The sequence below is a fragment of the Nicotiana tabacum genome, chromosome 1 (assembly GCF_000715075.1).
Source record: "Nicotiana tabacum cultivar K326 chromosome 1, ASM71507v2, whole genome shotgun sequence".
NCBI lineage: Eukaryota > Viridiplantae > Streptophyta > Magnoliopsida > Solanales > Solanaceae > Nicotiana > Nicotiana tabacum.
Window position 1 is genome coordinate 195,376,400 of NC_134080.1, and position 25,618 is coordinate 195,402,017.

General features: G+C 39.2%; 1 protein-coding gene across 1 annotated transcript; it reads right to left on the minus strand.

Moving 5' to 3' along the window:
• Nucleotides 1-22,638: 22,638 nt before the first annotated feature.
• Nucleotides 22,639-23,514, minus strand: LOC107792335 (uncharacterized). Its single transcript, XM_075222705.1, has 2 exons — nt 23,034-23,514; nt 22,639-22,949 (listed from the first exon to the last, which is right to left on the minus strand). The coding sequence occupies exons 1-2, from the start codon at nt 23,512-23,514 to the stop codon at nt 22,639-22,641; spliced, it is 792 nt and encodes a 263-aa protein (XP_075078806.1).
• Nucleotides 23,515-25,618: the final 2,104 nt, after the last annotated feature.

The following is a 25,618-nucleotide window of genomic DNA, read 5'->3' on the forward strand; positions in this document are numbered from 1 at the left end:
TCTCTCCCCAACTAGAATATATGCGAAACTCCCCATACTCACTGCCTTTCGGCTCAAAGTATCGGCCACCACATTGGCCTTTCCCGGATGGTACAATATAGTGATATCATAATCCTTAAGCAACTCCAACCATCTCTGCTACCTCAAATTAAGATCCTTTTGCTTGAACAAATGCTAAAGACTACGATGATCAGTGAACACCTCACAAGATACGCCATACAAGTAATGCCTCCAAATCGATGCCCAGGCGACTTACACTATGCGAACACGATGCCCAGGTGACTTACACTACGCAATCACAGACACACCTCCACTTTCGCGATGCACAAAGATCCATCCAAGGCTCAGGTCCAGTTAACTCTATGCCAACGCGACTACCTTCCCGCATTCGTGATGAACAACTTTCCCATACTATGCGATCGCGAGACTCTCTTCGCAAACACAAAGAACAACCGGACAGCTTCCTCAAAACCTTCTACGTGATCGCAAGGCTCCCCTCGCAATCGCGAAGGGCAAATTTCTGCAACATCTAAACCTGTAATTTCTGCAATTTTCTCAACTTCAAAATGATCCGAATGACCACCCGAAACTGACCCGAGGCCCCCGGGACCTCAACCAAAGGCACAAAATATCTTAAAACCTTATTCAAACTTGCACCAAGATTCAAAACACCTCAAATAACATCAAATCACCCAAAACACATCGGATTCAAGCCTAAGTTTCTAAAATCTTCCGAAATACGCTTTTGATAAAAAACCCAACTAAACCACGTCCGAATGACCTGAAATTTTACACACACATTCCAAATGACACAACAAAGCTGCTGCAACTCTCGGAATTTCATTTCGACCTCTATATCAAAGTCTCGCCTATCAACCAGAAATCGCCAAAATCTCAACTTCGCCAATTCAAGCCTAATTCTACTCCGAACCTCCAAAAACCCATTCCGGTCATGCTACTAAGTCATAAATCACCTACCAAAGCTAATTGAACCATCAAAACTCACATCCGAGTCCTCTAACACATCAGTCAACATCCGGTTGACTTTTCCAACTTAAACTTTCTTAAAAGAGACTAAGTGTCTCAAACCTTACCAAAACCATTCCGAATTCAATCCGACCAACCCGATACCATAAAACACGGATAACGAAGCACAAAAAAGCATAAATAGGGGAAACAGAGTGGTAACTCATGAGATGACTGGCCGGGTCGTCACATTATGCCTTGTTGGTGTGTTCAGACTCAGGAAGATTAAGTGATTGCGTAGTAGTTGTGGCTGTGAAAGGTAGAAAGAGATGTCAGTTTGAGGCTAAGTAGGTGGGTTATAACCTGCAAGGTAATCTACGAATGGGTGATTTTTATGATGTTGTGTTGAGGCTTTCTTTTCTACCAGTGGGTTATATTTGTGTGATTTGAGTTTGGACCGGTTGTAATAGATGAATTGACCGTCATAAGGATGAATACGAGATTTACGGATGATTTGAGGTATTATATGGTTTGTTTTACATGAACATATGAAGGATTGAGTTGAACTTCAGTGCGGAATTATGGCAGTAATAGAGTATGGGTATTATGAGTTATCGAGTATTTTGTTCCATGGATTTGAACCAAGTGGGGGAGTCTGCTATCGACAATTTGATTGCATGGTTATGTGTTTTACTGGTTTCCGTTTGAGGCATAGTTGTGAATCGTATATGGCTTACAGAGATTAAGATTGAGGATGACTCGAGTAAATGAATTTCTGGATACGGTTTATGTTACACTTTATGGGTATATGGGAATCATGGGATGATTGAGTTGTTATTGTGGAAGGTTTAGTGCGCATGGAGTAAGACTTTGCTCGGTCGCATTAAAGTGGGGTTACTTCTTTAGGTGTTGTCGTGCTAATGGGCAGAGTTCGTTCGGCCCGTTTGATCGGTGCAATTGACACGTGTGTAGAGTAGATGACCCTTGAGAAGGTTCTAATAGATTCAAGAATTATATGTAGCAATTAATAATTTTACGGATTGGTATATGACTAGAAACTGAGATTTACATTGGATGGTGTTGAGACTCGCGATATTTCTATAACTTTACGGATTGTACATTTTAGTATCAAGAAGGTAAAGGAAACGGTTTTAGATTAACAGAAGGTCTCTTCAGAATAGGTACCTCGATTGTGGTACTTTTGGGGTGCTTAAGAGGGAATATAGCGGCTTATGGGTGTATGGTTTTATGCTAGGATCACTTATGGTGAGTTTGGGTAAGCATCGTGGTGTTCTAACAAGGAGAAGTATCAACTTGAAGGTAATTTAGAAGAAACTCGGAGGAAATAGGATAGCTTGGTAGCAGGTGGGAGCAACACAGTAATAGTTATGATCGATTTTTTGGGTACTTATGATGTGGTGAGTCTCTACAAGTGTTTTATGATAATATCTTGGGTTTGGCGACCTACGTGGATTGGTTGAGTTAGAGAGATTCAATTCTGATGGCTTGGTTATGCGCAAATGGGTTTTGAGGAGTTCTCGATGGTTTCTACCACGGTTTGAGATGGATATTTCCTACCGGCGTAAAGAGCATGTTGCATATTGTAACTTTCTCTTGGATAAGATCAAATGGAAAGTTTCTGACTGATCGAGTATGTATCCTGCTAGTGACTCAGAGTTGATTATGAGATTCTTGTACTTTTCATATAATGGTATCATAGATGCGATGTGTTGTGTGGGGTTGAGATTTTCACGTGCAAGGTCATGGTTCCATTTTGAAATAAGGGTTACAAATTCTCAGATAGTATGAATGGTTTTCGATGTTTAGATGAATGCTATAACTACTTGGTATTTCCTGAGAAGGGTGCACATCTTAGAATGCGCATTGAGATTTGACTTATGGATACTTCATTGGTATTGTAGTATTCGCCTGGTTGATCGACTGTTGATATTCAGATTTTGCTATGTAGCACAGAAGAATTATCAAAGTATTCCTCATGGGATGATCGTGTATGAGAGAAGTGTTAGACATTCAAACGGTGGAGTTGGGATCAGATATAGTGACTCATTTGTTCTATGGATTTGGAGACTAGGAGTTCTCATACGTAGATTGTTTCATGGTTGTGGGCTGTGAAAATGTGGCCAAAGTTAGCGAGATGATGGTATGCATTATGGTTAGGTCATTGTGGACTTTCATATGGTTATATATTTATTTATGGGTGACAAGAGTTGATTTGGAGTCCATTGGTAAGGCCCAATGAGGACGTTTAATCTACATCGGGTCGGATTGGTTAACTCCGTGTTGTTGATGTTGAGAGATGTGCCATTTAGTTATAGTTGAGCTTATTCATTTTTCGATGTGTTCTATGAGTTATCCTTCTATGCTACGAGGGGTTGTGATTCGTTGGTTATACGCACACATGGTACGGTTCTATTTGGGACTTATAGCAAAATTTGAGTTGGATTGATATTAGGGTGTTGAATGATTGATTGTGCATCTAGTTTTGTTCTTTCCAAACTGTGGTGTTGTGTTATTGGTTCCTCCATGCCTATGGTCATGCATCTTGGGAAATTATGTCTAATTGCGCGTGGCTGTTGATTTTGGGCATAGTGGCTTGGGGTATTTCATATAGACCAGTGTTTGGCTAGGATTATGCATTATAGTGAAGTTGTGTGGGATATGATCCTTCGTGTTAGATTCATGTGTATTGGTTCTACTAGTTAGGATGGGTTTGTAGCATTTCGGTTGTGGTGGTACTTGTTGAACTTGCAGGATGGCTCTCTTGTTTGAGTTCTTTTCCATGATTGAGTACATTTGAATTATTGTGTATTGGTGCACGGATTGCATGACTTGTGGCTCTGGGTAGTAATTGTGTGGCATGTCAGTAGAGTAGCTTGTATTTGATAAATTGAGGTCGTCGGACCTAGAATGGGTGCAATTAGTTTTGATTGCGGTAAATTTGAAAGGGTAATGTCGCTGATCTGCTAAAAAATTGGCTATAGTTCTTAAGGAGGAGAGGGAGTTCCATGACTTGTTGATCTGATGAATGGTTATGAGTTTCTACGTGTTTTTTTCATCATCGACAGTGTACGAAGGTTTTAGAACGAGGTTTTGTTTAATATGGGGTTTATTATCAGTATTGGGTTGTTTTGTGCAGTTACTATAATCGGAAATTTTGCTATGAGTATGCGAGTCGTGTGGTATGTCATGTGATTCCATCTTCGGTTATGGTTATGGCTTGATACAACTTTTTCAGATTTATACAATGTGTAGATGCGAGGTTCAGGTCTTGAAGGAAAATTTCGGATGTTGGAAATTGGATTCGGGGGTTTACGGACTAAGGTTGAAGTAATGATCTTCAGTTATATTGTATTGTCAAGCCAATATGAAATAGAGTGTTGTGGGATCAACCCCGGGTATGCGTGTGTTAAGGTTATACAATGATTTGATGGCTTGGGAGTAACTCTTGGCATGTTCGAGGACGAACATATGTTTAAGTGGGGGAGGATGTAAGGACCCGACTGATCATTTTAAGCATTTGCCCTTTGCTCGGTGGTTTGAGGGCATGATTAGCTCCACATGAGGTATTATGACTTGTGTGAATCATCGGTTTTGATTTTCAAGTTATTTAGAATCAATTTGGAAGAATGAATTTCATGTTTGAAGCTTTAAGTTGGAAGAGTTGATCAAGCTTGACCTTTTAGTATTCGAACTCGGATTGGAGTTTTGGTGATTCCATTAGGTCTGAATGGTAATTTTAAACCCCAGCATATTCCCGGATTTGCATTTGGATACTTCTAGAAGGATTCGACGCTAATTGGAGAAAGTTGAAAAATTTGAAGGTTTGAAAAGTTCATAAGTTTAACCAGGAGTTGACTTTGATGAAATTAGATTCGGATTTTGGTTCCGGGAATTAGAATAGCTTCGTTATGTCACTTGGGACTTGTGTGTAAAATTTGAGTTCATTCCGGGTTGATTTGATATGTTTTGGCGCAAGTTTTGGAAGTTGAAGATTCAAAGTTCATGAAGTTCGATTTGAGGTATGATTCGTCGTTTCGATTTTCTTATGTGTGATTTGAGGCTTTGAGTAAGTTTGTAGTGTGTTTTAGGACTCATTGGTATGCTTGGGTGGGGTCCTGATGACCCCGGGTGTGTTTCGGGTGAGTTTTGAACAAGTTTAAGCATTTCGGCACTTTGATGATGTTCTGGAGCGAGTGAAGTACGGAGGGCACATTTTGGAGTGCTGAGGCAAAGCCTCATGTGCAGATCGCAGAAATCCTCTTGCGGCCGCAGAAAGGAGAATCTATAAGGAATTTGGAGTTGATCCAAAAATAAAAATTGTAGTCCTTTGAGTCTAGTTTTCAGAAAGGTAAGTCATTCGTCATTTGAACATTTGTATAGAAAATTATGGCCAATTTACTAAAGCCTGGTAGTGCAGTCACTGCTAAAGTGCGACCATACAATTTGGATTGCGGCCGCGAAACCTGTAATGTGTGGACCACACAAAAAATATGCGGTCAACACAATGAGAGATCAGATTTTGTACTATATAAATGAGGGTTAGAGTATTATTTCACATTTGGACTTTGGAACCTCGGTTTGCGGCATTATTTTCGTGGGTACTTCAAGAAACTCATCGGGATAAGTGATTCTAACTTGGATTTGGTTAGTATACGTGACTATATTATTATTTTCATCATTTAATTAGTATTTTGAGATGAAAATTTGGAAAAAATTGTAGAAACTTCATAAACTATAATTTAAGGATTTGAAGGTCGAGTTGCGATCGGATCTGGCTAATTTTGGTATGGTTGGACTCGTGGTTGAATGAGTGTTCGAATTTTGTAACTTTTACCGGATTCCGAGACGTGTGCCCGGTGGTTGACTTTCGTGTTGGCTTATGACTTTTGATTAAGAACTTAGTATCTTTTATGGAATTGATTCCTTTTTCTCGTGTTGATTGTGTCGAATTGTTTGTGGCAAGATTCGAGGCATTCAGAGGTTGTTTCACGAGGCACAGGTGTGTTAGAGTAGAGATTTGCACGGTTTGAGGTAAGTAAAACTTCTAAACTTGGTGTTGATGGTATAAAACCCTAAATTACATGCTATGTGATTCACATTGAGGTGACGGGCATGCTAAGTGACAGGCATGTAGGCGTGCACCATAGTAATTGTGACTTTAGTCGATTCCATGGAACTGTGTAGCTATCTTCTCTGAACATTTTTGTTGTACTTTATGTGTTAGAGCACTTGAACTATGATTCATGCTAGAAATCATGTTTAAGTTATATGCTGATACTACTGGGACCCGCCGTGGTTGTTCTTTGCTGTTGAGTTACTTGCTTAATTGCAGTTATGTACTTAGTCACATTCATCATTACATATCATATCTCAGTCTCTATTATCGTATGTTGTCACATCTCGTATCATTTATTAGGGTTTCTTAGTATGAGTGTTGTGAGCTTGAGAGACTGGAGGGATTGATGACTGAGTTGGGGACTGAGGGCCGGATTGTGAGTGTTATTGATGGGGTAGGGATGCACGCCGCAGTAGCATTTATTATTCTTGAGCTGGATTTGCCCTGCATTATTGATTCTTGATAGGATTAGGTAGCACGCCACATCAGGATTTATTATTCTTGGGGTGGATCTACCCTGTTTTATTGATTCATACTAGGATTTGGCTTATTATAGTGCTCGGGCTGAACCGGCCCCTCCGGAGTCTGCACATTCATAGTGGGCGCACTGCTAGCATTGTTATGTTTGGGATGGATCGGCCCTGTTCAGTACTTAGTGACTGAGTGTGTCGAGTGATTGAGCGTGATGAGTGGAAAGTTTGAGACAGTGAGATTGAGTACTCTGAGGCTGTAAGCACACAAATTCATTACTGAAATGCATCGCATTTGACATGCGTACTTGTGATACTTGCATAGAGATGCATTTTTTTCTGCTACCCGGGTTTTTTGGTGACATTCATGATTTCACCTGTATATTGACATGTAGGCATAAGGATGTATTTTCCCCATGCTATCTGAAAATGAAACATCTTATTTATTGTTGAAAGATTTTTGGAAGAAATCACAGTTTTCATACTTACTTATATATTTTTGGGGCTTTTGATGAAAGATTTGGGATCTACTGATATACTTGAAAAGCATGCCTACTTTTCGTAACTGTGAACGCGCTGAGTTATTTTTTGTACCATCTTTATTATATTATTATGAACTATTGTTGATTATTGGAGTTGGACTCTGGCCCTTGTCCCAGCTCGTCACTACTTTCAACCTAAGGTTAGGTTTATTACTTATTGAGTACATGGGGTCGGTTGTACTCATACTACACTTCTGCACCTTGCGTGCAGATGTTGGATGCTGATGTTGCTGCGTACAGCTGAGCTGGATCGTGTACTTGCTTTCCAGTTATGACTATCACTTGTTCTTGGTAGCATTCGATTCAAATTTTGTTCATTTAATTTTCGAACAGATTTTGTAATTATTTCAATTCAGTCTTGTAAAATCTCAATCTTAGAAACTCATGATTTGTACTACCAGTCCTTGGGGAGTTGTATAAATTCATTTATCTCATCTTAGACTCACATCAGTATTATTATATTGTGTTTTATTGTTAACTGGCTTACCTAGCGGGTGGGTTAGCTGCCATCACTACTAGCGAGATTCTGGTTCGTGGCATCAACAGGTATATAATAAGGATTTGGGTGCAAGGTGGACGGGTAAACTATGTATTTTGTCTTTATTTATCTTTTAAACTTATATACATATAACTCAGTTAGGTTTAATTTTTTTCAATATTTTTTTTAAAAAAATAAAACCTATCCTAATTTTCAATACGATTTGTAGATTTATATTGAAACCTATAATTTCATAAGAAAAGCATAATATCCAATCGATTTGGTTGGTTCATTCTATTTCAGAGAACCATTGACTAAAAAAAGGTAGCAGCGAATGCGAATATCTGATTGCCTAAGCTTCAAGAACGCGGGGGAAGGAGTGCGAATGCGAAGAAGGAAATTGATTAGCCACAAAACAGGCTACGCGATCGTGAAGAAGAAATTCAGACACCAGCAACAATAGTAAAAAAACATAGAGAAATGGCCCGTAGCCCATCCGAAACACACTCGAGGCCCGTGTGACCTCAACCATATATACCAATACATCCCAAAATACAATACAAACTTAATCGAGGCCTCAAATCACATAAAAAAAGTCAAAATTATGAATAGCACCACGAATCGAACTTACGAATTTTCAAATCTTCCAACTTCTAAAACTCGCGCCGAAACATATCAAATCAATCCGGAAGGACGTTAAATTTTTCATGAAAGTCCAAAATGAAATAACGAAGCTAATCCAACTCTAGAAATCGCATTTCGACCCCGATATCACTAAAGTCAACTCTCGGTCAAACCTCTCAATCTTACAAAACTTCAACTTTCTAATTTTCGCCAAAACGCTTCAAATTACCCTACGGACCTCCAAATCAAAATCCGGATGCACGCCTAAGTTCAAAATTACTATACGAAGATATTAGAATCAGCAAAATGCCATTTCAGAATCGTTTACACAAAAATCAAATTCTGATCAACCCTTACCGCTTAAGCTTCTAAAAAAGAATCTTTCTTCCAAATTGACCCGAATCATCCGAAAACTGAATATTATAGAGCTTGGGCTGGATCGGCCCCTCTGGAGTCTGCACATCCATAGTGGGCGATCTGCTAGCTTTGTTATGTTTGGGCTGGATCTGCCCTATTCAGTACTGAGTGACTGAGTGTGTCGAGTAATTGAGCGTGATGAGTGGAAAGTATCAAATAGAAAGATTGAGTACTCTGAGGGTTTGAGTACATGAGTTTATTGCCAAGATGCATTGCACTTTACATGCATACTTAAAATACATGCATAGAGATGCATTTCTTTCTACTACCCATTTTTTTTGGGACATTCATGATTTCACCTGTATATTTACATGTAGGCATAGAGATGTATTTTCCTCATGTTATCTGAAAATGAAACATCTTATTTATTGTTGAAAGGTTTTTGGGATAAATCACAGTTTTCAAACTTACTCATATATTTTTAGGGTTTTCGGTGAATGATTTGGGATCTACTGATATACTTGAAAAGCATGCCTATTTTCCATAACTGTGAACGAGCTGAGTTATTTCTTGTACCATATTTATTATACTATTATGAACTGTTGCTGGTTATTGGAGTTGGACTCTGACCCTTGTCCCAGCTCGTCACTACTTTCAACCTAAGGTTAGGTTTATTACTTATTGAGTACATAGGGTCGGTTGTACTCATACTACACTTCTGCACCTTGCGTGCAGATGTTGGTTGCTGATGTTGCTGCGTACAGCTGAGCTGGATCGTGTACTTGCTTTCCAGTTATGACTATCACTTGTTCTTGGTAGCATTCGATTCAAATTTTTTTTTATTTAATTTTCGAATAGATTTTGTAATTATTTCAATTCAGTCTTGTAAAAATCTCAATCTTAGAAACTCATGATTTGTACTACCAGTCCTTGGGGAGTTGTATAAATTCATTTATCTCATCTTAGACTCACATCAGTATTATTATATTGTGTTTTATTGTTAACTGGCTTACCTAGCGGGTGGGTTAGCTGCCATCACTACTAGCGGGATTCTGGTTCGTGGCATCAACAGGTATATAATAAGGATTTGGGTGCAAGGTGGACGGGTAAACTATGTATTTTGTCTTTATTTATCTTTTAAACTTATATACATATAACTCAGTTAGGTTTAATTTTTTTCAATATTTTTTTAAAAAAAATAAAACCTATCCTAATTTTTAATACGATTTGTAGATTTATATTGAAACCTATAATTTCATAAGAAAAACATAATATCCAATCGATTAGGTTGGTTCATTCTATTTCAGAGAACCATTGACACCCCTATTAATGGTCAATGAAGTCAATTGAAAATATTGAGGTTACAAGTTCAAATACTAATGGACCCAAAATACTTAGGTGAATTCTTTGCATTTTTTCAAGCACAAGTGGATAGAATTATTCGGTCCCTATATTGATGGGAGGTAACGAGTGCCCCGTGAAAATAAACAAAGTGCGCGCAATTTAACTCGAAAACATGGTTATAGGAAAACGTCTACTACTATGCAGAGGCGGGACCAGGAGTTGAAGGCTATGGGTTTGTGGTTCTAATCCTTTAAATTACTGTGTTGTAAATTAATAGTTAGTATGTAGGGAAATTTTTATAAAGCACTATCTTTTAGTAGTAATTAGCCATCTATAGATATCATTTGCTATATTACGGATTATAGATACCTTTTATGTGGTTATAAGATGTATTTGATGTATTTAAGCTATTGTATTCATGAATACAATAGCAAAAATAGGCGTGAATCAGGGAAGTCCAGCTAATCAGTTGTTGTATTCGAGTGTATTCGACTGTATTCATGGAGTGAAACATGAGATTACAACTGGACAGATTGTTGTATTCGACTGTATTCACGGCATGAAATAGGGGATTACAATGTTTTTAAAACGGAAAGTGAATCAATTAACATAATAGACTCCTAATATAACTCCACAAACTCAATTATAACACACAAAATTTGTATTTTCAGTTATAAAAAAGATTCTCAACCAAAAAATACCCCAAAAACATAGCAATCTTCAGAGAAATTATATAATACATCAGAATACATAAATTATATTAATTAAAAAAACTTATAAATACATTAATGGCATATAGAGAGATAGTGAATACGGTGAAATACACAGAATACAGCGGGATACATTGAAATACAATGAAAAAAAAGACAGAGAATACAATAAAATACATGGAATACAGCGAGATACATTGAATTACAATGAAAAAAAAAAGACAATGAGTACAATGAAAATTATGAAAATATAGCGTAATACGTTGAAATTACATTGAAATATATTAAAAGAAATGTTTTTCTTCATCGCGAAAGAAAGAAATCGTCACTTAGTGGATCTTCGAAACCGAATCCTCTTTCCACGACCGCCGCCATCTCCTCGTTGGACTTGAAATTATGAGCAATATTCCCATGTTGAAGTTGATGAAAATCTTGAAAATTTTGAGTACTACTCAAATGATCAGAATCTTGAACTTCTTGTTTTCACCATAGCCTTTGTTGTTGTTGTTGTTGGCTATAAGGGAAATGCATATTCAAAGGCTGAGCTTGTTGGAATGCAATGTTAGACTAGATATGATTCGCGTTCGCGCCATAGCTACTGATTGTTCCATTTGTGAGATAAGATCCAATGGTTTCTTGACTAACTCTTTCATAAGCCGCCGCCAACTCCTCAACTGCAGTTCAATTCTAGAAGAAGACAAAGCAAAAAGAATGAAAAAAAGTTGATTAGCATATAAAGGGAGGGGAAAGTGGGAAGGGATAGAAAGAAAATCGATGGAAGGAGGAGAAAATCGGAAATTTTAATGGGATGAGGAAGAGAATGGGATGTATCAAAGTAGAGAGAGAAAGAAAATAGTGTAACTAATTAGCATATTTAGTGGCTTAGGGCTAGTGGTAACCAAAATTAAATATTTTGCTATAAACCTTAAAAAATATCTATAAAATATAATTTTTTTAAATGGTATTTATTTAAAATAAATAAGGTGTAACCTTTGCTATAGTAGGTAAAAACAAAGTTTGGACCAAAACTACTGGGTTCGGCCGAACTCGTAGTTGATGGGCTTGCTCCACCCCTGCTACTACGTCAAACTGATTAGGAAGCCCGAAGCCCTAACATCTAAGATCTAACGATATGGCTGTCTAATATTCTCCAGCAAACCCTAAAATAGGCTAGGGTGGGGGCTATAGAGTTATAAAGACGCATTCTCTTGTTTAGTTGCTGGAGAAAGCAGGCAGTTCTTCTCTTTTCTTTTTTAATCAATAAAATAATTCCTTCATAATCACTTCATTCTAATTGATATACAAGTAGCATAAACAGAGAATAAACGAATCTCTTAATTTCAAGGAAAGTTCTTTAATAGAGACAATTTATTTAATTTTCTTCCACTCCAGCCAAAATAATATTTTGGCTGGTAGGGTATCTGCAACTACTTCTTCTAATTTAGCTCAACTTTCTTTTAAAAATATTCAAAGAGTGTTTGTTTATATTTCTTGGAAGTTAATTATCTCAAAGACGAAAATCAATTTTAAGAAAATATTAATTCAATATTTAGTATGCTGGACAAAACATATCCAAAGATACTATTAATATGCCATAACATTGTTCGTTTTGTGCTAATTTCGCACCGTTATCCCCAAATACCTCATGCCATTAATTGTATTTAATTTTTTTTTATATTTTGTACTTTCGATATTAAACATTGTTCACACACCTCATCAATTTTCCCCTTAAACTAAATTTACACGACTCATCACCATTCATTTACTAATTTGAAAATTAACTGTGTGGCACACATATATCCAAGTAATGGCAACCAAGCCCACATGCTTCTAACCAATACCATCATTATACGAAAATTAATTAATTGCTAGCACTTACCATTTATTTGAACTTAGTGGATTATTTTGTCGATCAAAATTTAGATAGATATGAAGAAATCATTTGATACGAAGTGCTAACTTATACAAGAATAAGATTACCTTAATCTTACAAAATTTTCTTTAAGTGAGCAATCTGATCAAGTTGCCTAACCCACTATGACTTTTTATAGATGATTTAGTCGATGGAATTAAACCATGATTGTATTCGATGCTATATCGATTAAGAATAATAATTTTTTTGACTGAGAATTCATCTTTCTTTTCTTAATCTATGAATCTTTGTCTTTGAATAGAACAATTTGTTTAAAGAATACGCTCATGTTTGCTTCCGTGGTCCTCTTTTCTTGATTTAATTTAATCTTTGGTGGGTTTTCTGTGTATTGATTGGTCCTCTATTTGCCACTTAAGCATTGACTAAACTAGTTCAATTGGTCCTATCACCCCTTAGATTTTGGGTCCAAAATCTTTCCCCTTTGGGAAATCTTGGATTATTTGATATACATATCTTCACTCTTCATCTAGGGAAGATGACAATTATAAAAATTCTTTGAATTATTAATGTATAAAATACATTTGCAATTTGCAGGAATGGTATCCCTGAATTATTTTCATACTGTTTGCTAAGTGGTAGGGACATTGAATATCTTTTTTTCTTTCCTTCCCAAACTGAATATCTACTTCTTTGTTAATTTATCTTCTTCTTTTTTTAATTAAAAAAAGGAATTCAATTGTTATATGCAACAATTAATTTTATTTCCATCGAGTCACCTAAAAAATAACTAGAGATAGCTTCTTATTACGTGAAATTCATTAATAACCTGAAAAATAAAGCATGTTATTTGCTCCATCAGGTTAAAATGTATAAATAATATATTTTTTTTTTATACTGCAGGTGCCTATAAGTTAAATCCAAAAAGAAGTCCCAACCAAATCAATCAATTTTTGATGCTCTTTTTCTTCATCTTGACTTTCTTGAGACAAGCACTGAAACTACCTAATTTCCCATTGTTTCAGTAAACATAAAATTTCTTAAAATTTCTATCATTTCTCTTTTTATGTTTCAGATTAGACATCTATACGCAAATGTGAATTGATTCCATTTCCATCTTTCTGTTGGATTTCTTTTCGACTTCAAAAAAAATACTCCCTCGTCTCATATTAACAGCCATGATTACTAAAATTAGTTATCTCAAATTATTTATTATATTGAAAGTTCAAGACAAAATTGATTATCTTTTTTCTTTTTTACCATTAGTGATAATTGTTCTTGAAGATGGAGATAACACATAAATATTCCATGAAAAAAGATTATATTTTAAAACATAAATAAGGACAGAATAGTCCAATCCCTTTCTTAAGGGTCATGCAAAAGAAAAACACGATACATAATATGAGACAGGCGGAGTACTCTATTGACTAATTAGAGTTTCCTAGTCTTTGCTGCTAATAATTGTAGGATTTTATTCGAGAAGATTTGTTTAATCAAATCTATAGGGAGCCGAATGCAAGTTGCTCAAAATTTATAGGCAAGCGAAAGCGCCAAATCTTTTTCCTCTTTTTGTTTTTCCTATGCTGGAATATTTACTTTTAACTTTAACGTTAAGCATAATGAAAATGAATATGTTGAATACTAATAACTCAACTTGGGTTGGGCTTGAATTCTCCATCATCTTGACTCATCGTGTTACTACGCGAATATTCTTACATTATTGTTGAAGTCATACTGTCATAATAGTTACTAGCTTTTATATCTTAAAATAAATGTTTACCTCGAAAATACGAGTAACAATTAAATTTGGTTTGTGGTTATAAAGATACGTGATTTAGTTCAATGCTAATTAATAATCGAGAAGTATAACGAATAAATAAAAGAAATGAGTAAATCAAACCAGCGTTGTTAGGCAGTGTCGACCTCGAGCCAAAATGACCTCGGGATGGATCAAGAATAGTTAAGCAAGAATAATAAAGCTAAATGACAATTCTGATGAACAATGAACGAAAAAGTAAGAGAGAATATTCTTTGCCAATGATTGGATCCTCTTACAAATGATTGTGGTCCCTTTTATATAATAGGGGAACCCTAAATAAGGTACATTTCCATTTACAACAAGAAATCTTATTAGGACAGCTGTATAACTGCCTAGTACGGATTTGTACTAATTCGTACAAATCTATTCCGGAATTTACGCCATGATCTTGGGGACGTGACGGGTATCTTATCCTTCTGTAACAAACTCATACCGGCACTGTCTCGGAGTTGATCGTACTTGGCTCCGATGTTCCTCGAGCACTTAGGCCTTTGAGCCTCTTACTCTGCATTCGAGCCCGAGCTTGGTCTATATCGAACTTTTGTCCTCGATGCAACCTCTCGAGCCTACAAAATCGGAGGCACATGATTTTGACCGTATACTTATAGTCCCCGCGTTTCTTTTAATAAAATGATAAGAAACGACTTGAACCTCGATTTTCCAGAGTCTCTAATGATGACTTCATTTCCGTGACGTAGGCGCTCGAAGCGACCAAAACATCCCACTAGTTCGCTTCCCCAAAACATTAAATGCATGCCAATAATGGTCGGCCACTAGTGACGTCGAACCGTCGCCGCTCATCTATAAATACAGGGCTCCTTCTTTGAATTAAAAACATTACTCCTTCATTACATTCACTCTAATCTCCTTTCCTCTTCTTCTCTTTCTGTCATCATCTGCTTCCACCGCCCCTTTAAGTGCCGGAAAATGCCAAACTCCCAGTAAACACCACGCTCCGCTACCTTCTACATCTCTTAGCTTAAAATCCACAGCCAAAACTTCTAAGACAGTCCCCCAAAAAGAGAAGGCATCATCTTCTTCTTCTTCTTCCCGGCCGGCCAAACTAGTGGTGCCGACCCTTCACGAAATCACTCCCGGCCCCTGTGTGATAAAGAAGGATTTCAATATCGAAAATCCCCCCAACATCCCAGACTGATGCGAACATGTATCTCGATATATCAGTTCGATATCGGAGAAGCACCTTAAGGTCATGAAGAAAGATTGTGGCTGGAGAGACGAGGTCGTAGTGTAGATCCCCGACCCCAAGGAAAGCATCACTACTCACGTGGAGGGGTTCTTAAGTGTTTACACTTACCCCTCCACACTGAGTCCCCTCGATCCAATAGTGATTGATTGCTGTAAAAGGTACGAGGTTACCCTCGGCAAGATCCATCCCTCCTTTTGGCGCATCGTGATTATGCTGCGCTATTTCTCCAGCAACGCTGAGGGATTAGAGTTTACCCTCAACCATCTCATTCAGCTGTACCGACCTCAATTGTTTCGAGGGCTCATCAAGCTTCAACTCCGATCAAAAAAGGCCTCATTCGCTAGTAACGACGAGGATAAAGATCGAGGCTGGATGAGCCGGTTTATCAGAGTGAGGACCTCGGACGTCATCCCTTGGGGAAAAATGCCATTCCCGGAGAGATGGAATTTAATCGTAAGTGAAGTCCTTTTCCAAATACCCTCTCATATTCCGCTTCCGTGTTTCATAATGCCTTTACCTTTTTTGCAGTTGTTCCTTGGACGCCGCACGCAGTCCCCGACCTCGAGGACTAGGTCTGAAAATTAGCTGCAACCTCCTTGTATGATGAGCGCAAATGGCGCAAATTATCGAGGGGAAAATGGGAGGCCAAACATCATGGTAAGTTCTCTTCCCAGGTTTTGTTTGATACTTTTCTTTTATTGGTGATGCCATCTCACTCATGCTTATTTGTGCAGGCATCAGAGATGTCTCCGAAATAAGGCCAACCTCGCCCAGGGAAGAGACCGAGTCCCCGATTCTAAAATCGGGGAAAGAAAACAAAAGAAAGAGGGCTTCGAAGCCCGAAGATCCCCAGGATGAGAGGGCCCCTACTCGAAAGCCAAGGAGGAAGCTGATCCACGTGGACTTGGATTCAGCCATCCAATTTTAGGAAGATAAAGGGAATGAGGGTGAAGAATCGGCGCTAGTGCCCCGAACTAGGAAACCAGCCAAGGCCACCAAGCCCTCCGAACCTAAAACCTTGCCTCATGATGAAGGAACTCCGATGAAAGACTCAGGCAAAGCCCTCGAGTCCCCCGAGATCGAGATCATTCCCATTCTTTCAACATGTAATCCGTAGGGGACAAGTTCTAAGAGGGCTGAAGCTAATCAAAGCGCCCTGAGTGAGGAGTTCGGGGCTATGACAATAGGTCATTCTCCTTCTCTACCATCTTACTCTGAGGAGGCAATACAGGATGCACGTGCTCTGGGAATGCCCGACCCGAACAAGATTCTCAAAAGAGGATCCATTTCAGGATTGTTTCACCAGGGTTGACGATGCCGCCGACCTTAATGACGCATCCACCCTCTTCGAAGAGGCTCATTGCCTCTTTTCTCGGGTAAACACTAAATTTTATTGTTGTAATTTTCTTTTTTCTCCCTTTATTTGACTGACATGTCTTTATTTTATATATAGAACATCATCAAGGTCAGGGCCGATCTAAGCCAATGTGAGGTCGAGCTCAGGAAAGCCTCGGATGAAGAGAAGGCCTTGAGGCTCCTTTGTAGCCAAAAGGAGTAGGAGCTCAAAGTCCTTCGGGCTGACTTGGCCAAAGTTCAGAAAAATGAGGCCGAGCTAGACAAACAGGTAACCATGATATTAAAAGAGTATGGACTCCTTGGCCTTACTGCGGAGACTAACACTTTGATGTCTCAGCTGCAACAAAAGTTGGAGATAATTTGGCAGCTCCGGGGAGAGGTCGATCAGGTTAAGGCTGATTGTCACCAATGGAAAGGGAACATGGATCAACTTGCTGCTGATAAAGAAGCTGCTCTAGCCTAACTAGCCTCGGCTGAGACTCAGCTCCAAGGTATTAAAGTGAAAAATCTGGCCCATGCCAAGAAAATCGAGGAGTTAGAGGAAAAACTTGCTAAAGTCGGGGCCGAAGTTGCAGAAGCAAAGGGTGAAGTTGAGAAGACGAAGGCCACAGCTGATAAGGCCATTGCCGTATACTTAAAAGACGCCGAGGTTGTTCAAGCGAAGCTAAGGGAGGCCTCTGACCGAAAAAAATGTAGTAATGATTTAGCCAAGTGCCAATCCCGGAGGGAGACTCACGAAGAATCCACGCCTGAGGGTTCGACCTTACTGAAGAAATAGCCCAAGCAAAGGTGCTGGAAATCGATGCCAGATTTCTCGTTTCTTCTGATGATGAAGATGCTGTTAGTGGTTCTGAGGGTGGGGGTGATGAGGAAGGAGTCCCTGAGGAGGAAGAGGTTCCTAAAGATACAGCTCCCGAGAATGCAGCTCCCGAGGATGTGGCTCCCGAGGACGTGGCCTCGAAATAGATTAGGTTCTTTTTTGTTTCTTCGTTTTTGTATAAGGGCTCCTCGTGGATGTTGTAAATATATTTTGTAAATTATATTTTATAAATATAAAGAATTCCTTTGCTTCATCTCCAATTTGCTTTATCTCCGATTTTTATTGAATTCCTCATTGTCTTTATTTTGTGAAAGTTTTTGATAACTTCAATGATCAAGTGAACATTGGCTCGGACTCTGAATATAAAAACCCTTAGGTTTCTTAGTAATCGATGGGCGATATTCGAATTTATAATAGAATACCTCTTAAGGTTTTTGTTAATCCTTGAGCTATGTTTAAGTCGATTTGATGCGAGCTCAGGACGATGGGACTCTTGAGTCCGATTAAGTGAGAGTAAGATATCGAACTCCGCATGCTTCGGCCCTTAGGCTATTTTATATTGGCCCTTAGGCTTTTTAGGTCGGCCCTTAGGCTCTTGAAGTTGGGCCACTTCAGCCTCTAAGGCGGCTATAATTGTTCCCTATTTTCGGCTAAAAGACTTAGTTAAAATTTCTTTATGCCTTAGCATGTGTTTTTTGTTCCTGTTGAGTTTTTCGAAGGTTCGATCAATCAGAACCTCATTTGTAATCCGTTTGTGTTACGATAATTGAATACCTCTTGAGGCTTTTTTTGAAGGCTGGTTTTATCAAAGCCTTTAAATTATTTGAGGGCTGATTTTATTGAAGCCCTTTTTGCTTTTGTCGAGGGTAGCCTAGTTTCACCGGTTTTTCAAAGCATTTCAAGGCCATTAACTTATGGCAAAATTCGGGCGTCTCCAAGCCGCATTATTTTGGCCGTAGCCTTTAATATGGCTGTAGCCTTGGGGTATGTCTCTTGGAATTATTTCCCGATAACCCTTTGAAATTGTTCAAAAGGTTAGTCCCCGAGTATGATGGCCTTGGCCTTTATGTCGAGGGGATGACTCTTTGAGGTCTTATGAATTCGTGTTTAGATGACTCAAATGCGTTGACTGTCGATGACATTCCCCGAGTATTCGAGGTGTATTCACGTTTTGGCCCTTGAGCCATTTCTTGCAAAATCGCAAGTATGATGTTCATATAGTAGCAAATTTCTTTGAGACACAGAGTGTTTTTTGATATAGAAAGAATGTTTCTATGAATAATTTGATACATGCGTACATGTTTTGTCGTCTGAGCTCGACTATTCTATATGGACAAGGTTCATCTGACCATTTGGTCCATTACAAAGTTTTCCTATCGATGCCCTCTTTGGCATGAGGTATTTTCCTCGAAAATATAATCTCCGAGAGTGATGCCCCCGAGTATTCGAGGTTGATTGAAAAGAAGCCTTGGATACTGTTGAGTTCTCCTTAGGTAGCACATAGTTATTTTCTGGTAAAACCCATTTGGGACAAAATCCGATCTAAGGGAAAAAGAGTGCAAAACGTGCTTTAAAACCCAAGGTCTTCGTGTGGAAAGGTTCCCTCGAGATCGATCGAACACCTGCAATGAGTTAGCCTTAAATTTACATGAAAAAGGAGAAGGCCATACCTTATCAGTAATATCGCTTGAGTAATGATACACTTCAGTTGTTTGGAAATTGCTCGCCTTCCATCGTGCCAAGTTTATAAGATTCTTCACTGACAACTCCGATGACTCGGTACGGTCCTTCCCAATTCGGGCCTAGTTTCCCTTCATTCGAGTCTCGAGTATTGAGGGTGACTTTTCGTAGAACTAAGTCCCCCATTCTGAAGTGTCAAAGGTTGGTCCTTCTATTATAGTATCTCTCGACTCTTTGCTTTTGTGCGGCCATTCGAACGAGCACTGCTTCTCATTTTTCATCCAATAACTCGAGGCTAGTATTCATAGCCTCGTGATTTGACTCCTTCGATGCATGTTGAAACCTGGTGCTGGGTTCTCCGACTTCGACCGAGATTAAGGCCTCAGAGCCGTATACAAAAGAGAACAGAGTAGCCCCCGTGCTGGACTTCGATGTCGTTCGATATGCCCAAAGAACCTCGGGTAGAACTTCTCGCCATTTTCCTTTTGCATCGTCCAACCTTTTCTTTATGTTTTGAATGATGGTTTTATTTGTTGACTCGGCCTATCCGTTCCTGGTTGGATGATAAGGCATTGGTAAAATCCTTTTTATTTTGTGTGCTTCAAGGAACTCCGTAACCTTGATGGCGATGAATTGCTTTCCATTGTCGCACACGATTTCGGTGGGTATCCCGAATCGACACACGATGTTGCCCCAAAAAAAGTCAATAACTTCTCTTTCTCTGACTTTCTCAAAGGCTTGTGCTTCCACCCATTTAGAAAAGCAGTCAGTCATAAACAAAATGAATTTAGCTTTACCTGGTGACGTTGGTAGAGGGACAACTATATCCATTCCCCATTTCATGAAAGGCAGAGACATGAATGAGTGTAGTTGCTCTCCAGGCTGGTGAATCATTGGTGCGAACCTTTGACATTTATCACATTTTTTAACAAACTCCTTGGTGTCTTTTTCCATGGTTCGTAGGTCCCTCGATTCATTGTGGTCCGATGGGAGTCTTCCATTTTTCAAATAATCGATATACTTATTCCTCTAATCCCAAGTCAAATTTGTAGAATTTATCTCAGCATGACCCTCTTCAATCACAGACTTCGGTAATTGGACGACAGTCCCCAGGACGATATCATCTTCTTCAACAGATGACCCCAAATTAGCAAGTGTATCGACCTCACTATTTTGCTCTCGAGGCACATGATCTAGAGTCCACTCATTGAAGCGGTGCAAATTTACCTGTAGCTTATCCAATTACCATTCCATCCTATCCTCTCGAACTTCGAAACTTCTATTTACTTAATTAACCACCAACAGTGAATCACACTTGGCTTCAATATTTTCTACCCTAAAGCTTTTAGGTAGCTCGAGACCTGCAATCATGGGCTCGTACTCGGCCTCATTATTAGTCAACCAAGAAGTTTTGATAGATTTTCTAATAATACTACCTGTTGGTGGCTTCAAAACAATACCGAGCCCGGACCCTTTCACATTCGAGGCACCGTCCGTGAAAAGGGTCCATACCCCCAACGATGTACCTGATTTTAGCAGAAGTTCTTTCTCCACTTTGGGTACGAGGGTCAGCGTAAAATCGGCCACAAAGTCAGCCAAGATTTGAGACTTGACGGGTGTTCGGGATTAATATTTGATATCGTACCCACCGAGTTCGACTGCCTATTTGGCCAATCGTCCTGATAGTTTGGGCTTATGCAAGACATTTCAGAGAGGATAAGTGGTTAGTATACATATGGGATGACATTGAAAATATGGCTTTTACTTTCTAGATGCGCTTATTAATGCAAGTGCTAATTTTTCTAACTGAGGGTATCTAGTTTCAGCATCTCCTAGAGTTCTGCTTACATAATAAACAGGAAATTGCGTACCTTGCTCTTCTCAAACTAGTACTCCACTTACCGCTATCTCGAACACTACCAAATATAAGTAAAGCTTTTTATCTAGCCTCGGGGTGTGAAGCAAAGTGGCCTCGATATATATCATTTCAACTCTTCTAAGGCTTGCTGGCATTCCGAGGTCCATGCAAAGTCCTTTTTCTATTTGAGCAAGGAAAAGAACCTATGACTTCGATGTGATGACCTCAAAATGAATCGACCAAGACGACTATTCGTTATGTTAGCCTTTGCACGGATTTCATGCTATCCACCATTGTGATATATTTGATGGTCTTGATCTTATCGAGGTTGATCTCGATTCCCCGATTAGACACCATGAAGCCGAGGAACTTCCCCAAGCCGATTCCAAAGGCACATTTTCCGGTTTAAGCTTCATGTTGTAATTCCTCAAGATTTTGAATGTTTCGTGCAAATGAGTTAAATGGTCCTCTGCGCGCAGGGACTTAACCAATATATCGTCAATGTAAACTTCCATTGATTTACCTATCTGTTCCTCGAACGTTTTGTTAACTAGGCATTGGTATGTAGCTCCAGCATTTTTTAGCCCGAAGGGCATTACGTTGTAACAATAAGTTTCAAACTTAGTGATGAACAAGGTCTTCTCCTGGTCCCCCGGGTTCATCTGAATCTGATTGTACCTAGAGTAGGCATCGAGAAAGGTAAGGATCTCATGGTCGGCCGTGGCATTGATCATGTGATTGATGTTAGGTAGTGTAAAAGAGTCTTTAGGGCATGCTTTGTTTAAATCCTTATAATAAACGTACATTTTAAGTTTGTTTCCCTTTTTAGGAACTACAACTATGTTGGCTAACCACTCCGGGTATTTTACCTCCCGAATAGATCCTATTTTAAGAAGCTTGGTTACTTCATCCTTTATGAATGCATGCTTCACCTCGAACTGGGGCCTTCTCTTTTGCTTCACCGGTTTGAACCTGGGGTCGATGCTTAGCCGGTGTGTTGCTATTTCCGGTGGGATCCATGTCATATCTAAATGGGACCAAGCAAAACCATCCATATTATTGATAAGGAATTGAATGAGTTTTTTCCTGAGTTTGGGGGTTAACCCCGTTACCAGGTATACCTTTTTCTCAGGCATGTACTCGATCAGTATGACCTATTCCAGTTCCTCGATCGTTGACTTGGTTGCATCTGACTCTTCGGGAGTAACAAAGGTTCGAGGAGTAAGGAAATCCTCTTCTTCTTCTTCTTCTTCGGTTACCTATTCTTCTGTTTCGGTCGAGGCTGGGGTCGTTGATTGCTATTTGGCTGTCTGCTTATCTTTAGTGCTCGATTTTTTAGAGGTCGAATGCACTGGTGCCGGAGTCACATCCTCGACTGCAAACATCTCCTTTGCAGCATGTTATTCTCCGTGAACCGTTTTCACTCCATCCATTGTTGGGTATTTCATCATTTGATGAAGCATTGAAGGTACAACCCTTATGTTGTGAATCCACAGCCTCCCGAGTAGTGCATTGTATCTCATGTCACCTTCGATGACATGGAATTTTGTATCTTGAATAGTTCCCACCACATTTACTGGTAGGATTATCTCCCCCTTCATTGTTTTGCTCTTTATGTTGAAGCCATTTAGGACTCGGGATGCAGGTACAATTTGATCCTGTAGGCTAAGTTGCTCTATGACCCTCAATCTGATTATGTTTGCTGAGCTACCTGGATCCACTAGAACATGTTTAACTTGAATTTTATTTAACAAAATAGAAATTACCAGGGCACCATTGTGCGGCTGAGATATGCCTTCTGCTTCCTCGTCATTGAATGATAGGACGCCCTCGGGCACATAGCTCCGAATCCATTTTTCTCTGGTGATCGACACTTTGGTGTGTTTGAACACAGGCCCTTGTGGAATATCGACGCCGCCAATGATCATATGGATTACATGCTGTGGTTCTTCCTGCTCATTTTTTCTATTTGCATCTCTTTCCCTGAAGTGGTTCTTAGCCCGATCAATGAGAAATTCTCGAAGATGAACCTCGTTGAACAACTGAGCCACTTCCTCCCTTAGCTTCCTGCAGTCTTCAGTTCTATGGCCATGTGTGCCATGATACTTACAAATCAAGTTTGGATTCCTTTGAGAGGGATCAGTTTGTATAGGCCTGGGCCATATGGTGTCTTTGATTCTTCCAATAGCTGATCTGATTCTCGATGCATCTATACTGAAATTATACACCCGACAATCGAGGTGCTTTTGCGGGGTCGGTATGTTTATCGAATCCATTCTTACTCCTGAGTCCCCCAGAGCTATGACCTTGATCATTTATTCATCATTTCGAGGAGCATTACGCCCCGAGCCGTTGTTTCTCCAATCTACATACGGCTGATACCGTTCCTTGTTTGATCTTGATTCCCTATCTGTACCCTCGGGGGCTTAACTGCCAATCTTTTAGGATGAACTGAAACCGAGGGGGCTCCCAACTGGTCGTCCTTGACCCCTGACCTTCGATTGGTAACAATTATACACATCTGACCATGTCACAGCTGGATACTCGATAAGATTTTGCTTTAATTGTCAAGACGTGATAGAACTCCATTCGTTTAAACCCTGCATAAAATCCTGCACTGCCTAGTCATCCGAGACCGGTGATAAATCCATTCGCTCCATTTGAAACCGGAATACGAACTCCCTTAACATCCCATCGCTCTTCTGCCTTATCTTAAAAGCGTTTGATTTCCTCGTTGCCACTTTTATGGCCCCGGCATGTGCTTTCACGAAGGCATCTGCTAACATAGCAAACGAATTGATAGAGTTCAGAGGCAAGTTATGATACCAAATCATGGCTCCCTTAGACAAGGTTTCCCCAAACTTTTTCAATAATACTGATTCGATCTCATCATTATTCAAGTTATTTCCTTTAATCCCGCAAGTATACAAGGTAATATGTTTATTGGGATCAATTGCTCCATTGTATTTAGGTATATCGGGCATACAGAACTTCTTGGGGATGGGCATCAGAGCTGCACTCGGGGGAAATGACTTTTGTATGAATTTTTTGGCATCCAATCCTTTCAACACTGGGGGTGCCCCTGGTATTTGATCAACACGGGAATTATAAGTCTCCACCTTTTTGTCATTATCCTCAATCTTCTTCTGCCCGGACTCGATCCTCTTGGTGAGTTCCTCGAACATCCTCATAATTGTGGGGTCAGTCCCCGATCCATTCCCGTTTGCTCTCTCTGGCACCGACTTAGTATGTCGAGGGTTTTCTGGTTCGACTATACTTAGAGTTTTATTCTGACTTTAAAGTTGAGCGATGGCAATCTGTTGAGCTTGTAGTATCTCGAATATTACTTGGAGGTTGATTCCTCATTCTCCTACACCTTGTGTTCTTTGGCCACCAGATCTAACTTCCCTGCCTACACTTGCTCCAGGGTCTGTGCCTAGATCTGCATTCAAAGAAATGTGTGAACTAACATCTACTGGTTCCACATTTGGCACTTCCCTAGGGTTTATTGGTGATATACACTACAAGAAAAAACCTTATATGCGACCAACATTTAGGGACGAGTTAATAATCTCGTCTCTAAAAGTATATGTATTGGGACGAAATTATGTTGTGGTCCTTAATGCTGTATTTTATTGCGAAGGTCCTAAAGCTGGTCCCAAAAAAAATTAGTAACTGGTCCCAAATTACAATTTTGGGGCCATGAGCGGTAGAGCATACCGCCAAATACTATACTAAAAAATTAAAAAAATTATGAATAGGCACCAAAACTAATATACTAAAATAAAAAAAAATTCTTAAAATTAAAGAAATCTTTATTATCCCAAAACAGAACTACTCTGCCCTAGTCTCTAATAAACTCCGCCTTCCTTCATTCATCTCTAAAAATCTATATTTTCTCAAAGCAAAAGTTGCAAATTCGTTGGTTCCTAAATCGCAGGTCTATCCTAGTTTTCAACCTCGCTCATTTGTGAAACCCAGGTATGCTTTCTCTTCTGAGTTGCTCTTTTCTTCTCTAAGTCCTTCTTCTCCTTCTTCTCTAACATTAAATTGGTAAAAGGTTTCATAATTTTATTTCTTTTTTGTATAATCAATTGATATATTATTGGGTTGGGATTCCTAATTTGATTTCTCTGAAGTATACTCATATTTGTAGCGTACTGTGTGTTTGAAGAATTAATCTTCAAATAGGGGAAAGGTATATTTATATTTGTTCATGTTTGCCGTTTGGGAGAAAGTATATGGAAATGTAATAATGTGGCCTTTTGTTTTGGCCTTGTTGTAAGAGGCCTTGGTGGCCAATTTAAAACCATCAGAATTGAGATTTGCTGGCCAAGTTATAACCAAGCAAATCCAATTCCTTTAGTTATAAATTGAGCC

Coding starts and splice junctions, on each gene's coding strand:
- LOC107792335 (XM_075222705.1), bottom strand. CDS start 23,514: ATGGATTCGATAAACATACCGACCCCGCAAAAGCACCTCGATTGTCGG. Junction 22,950..23,033: donor CAATGACGAGGAAGCAGAAG/GCATATCTCAGC, acceptor TAGTGGATCCAG/GTAGCTCAGCAAACATAATC.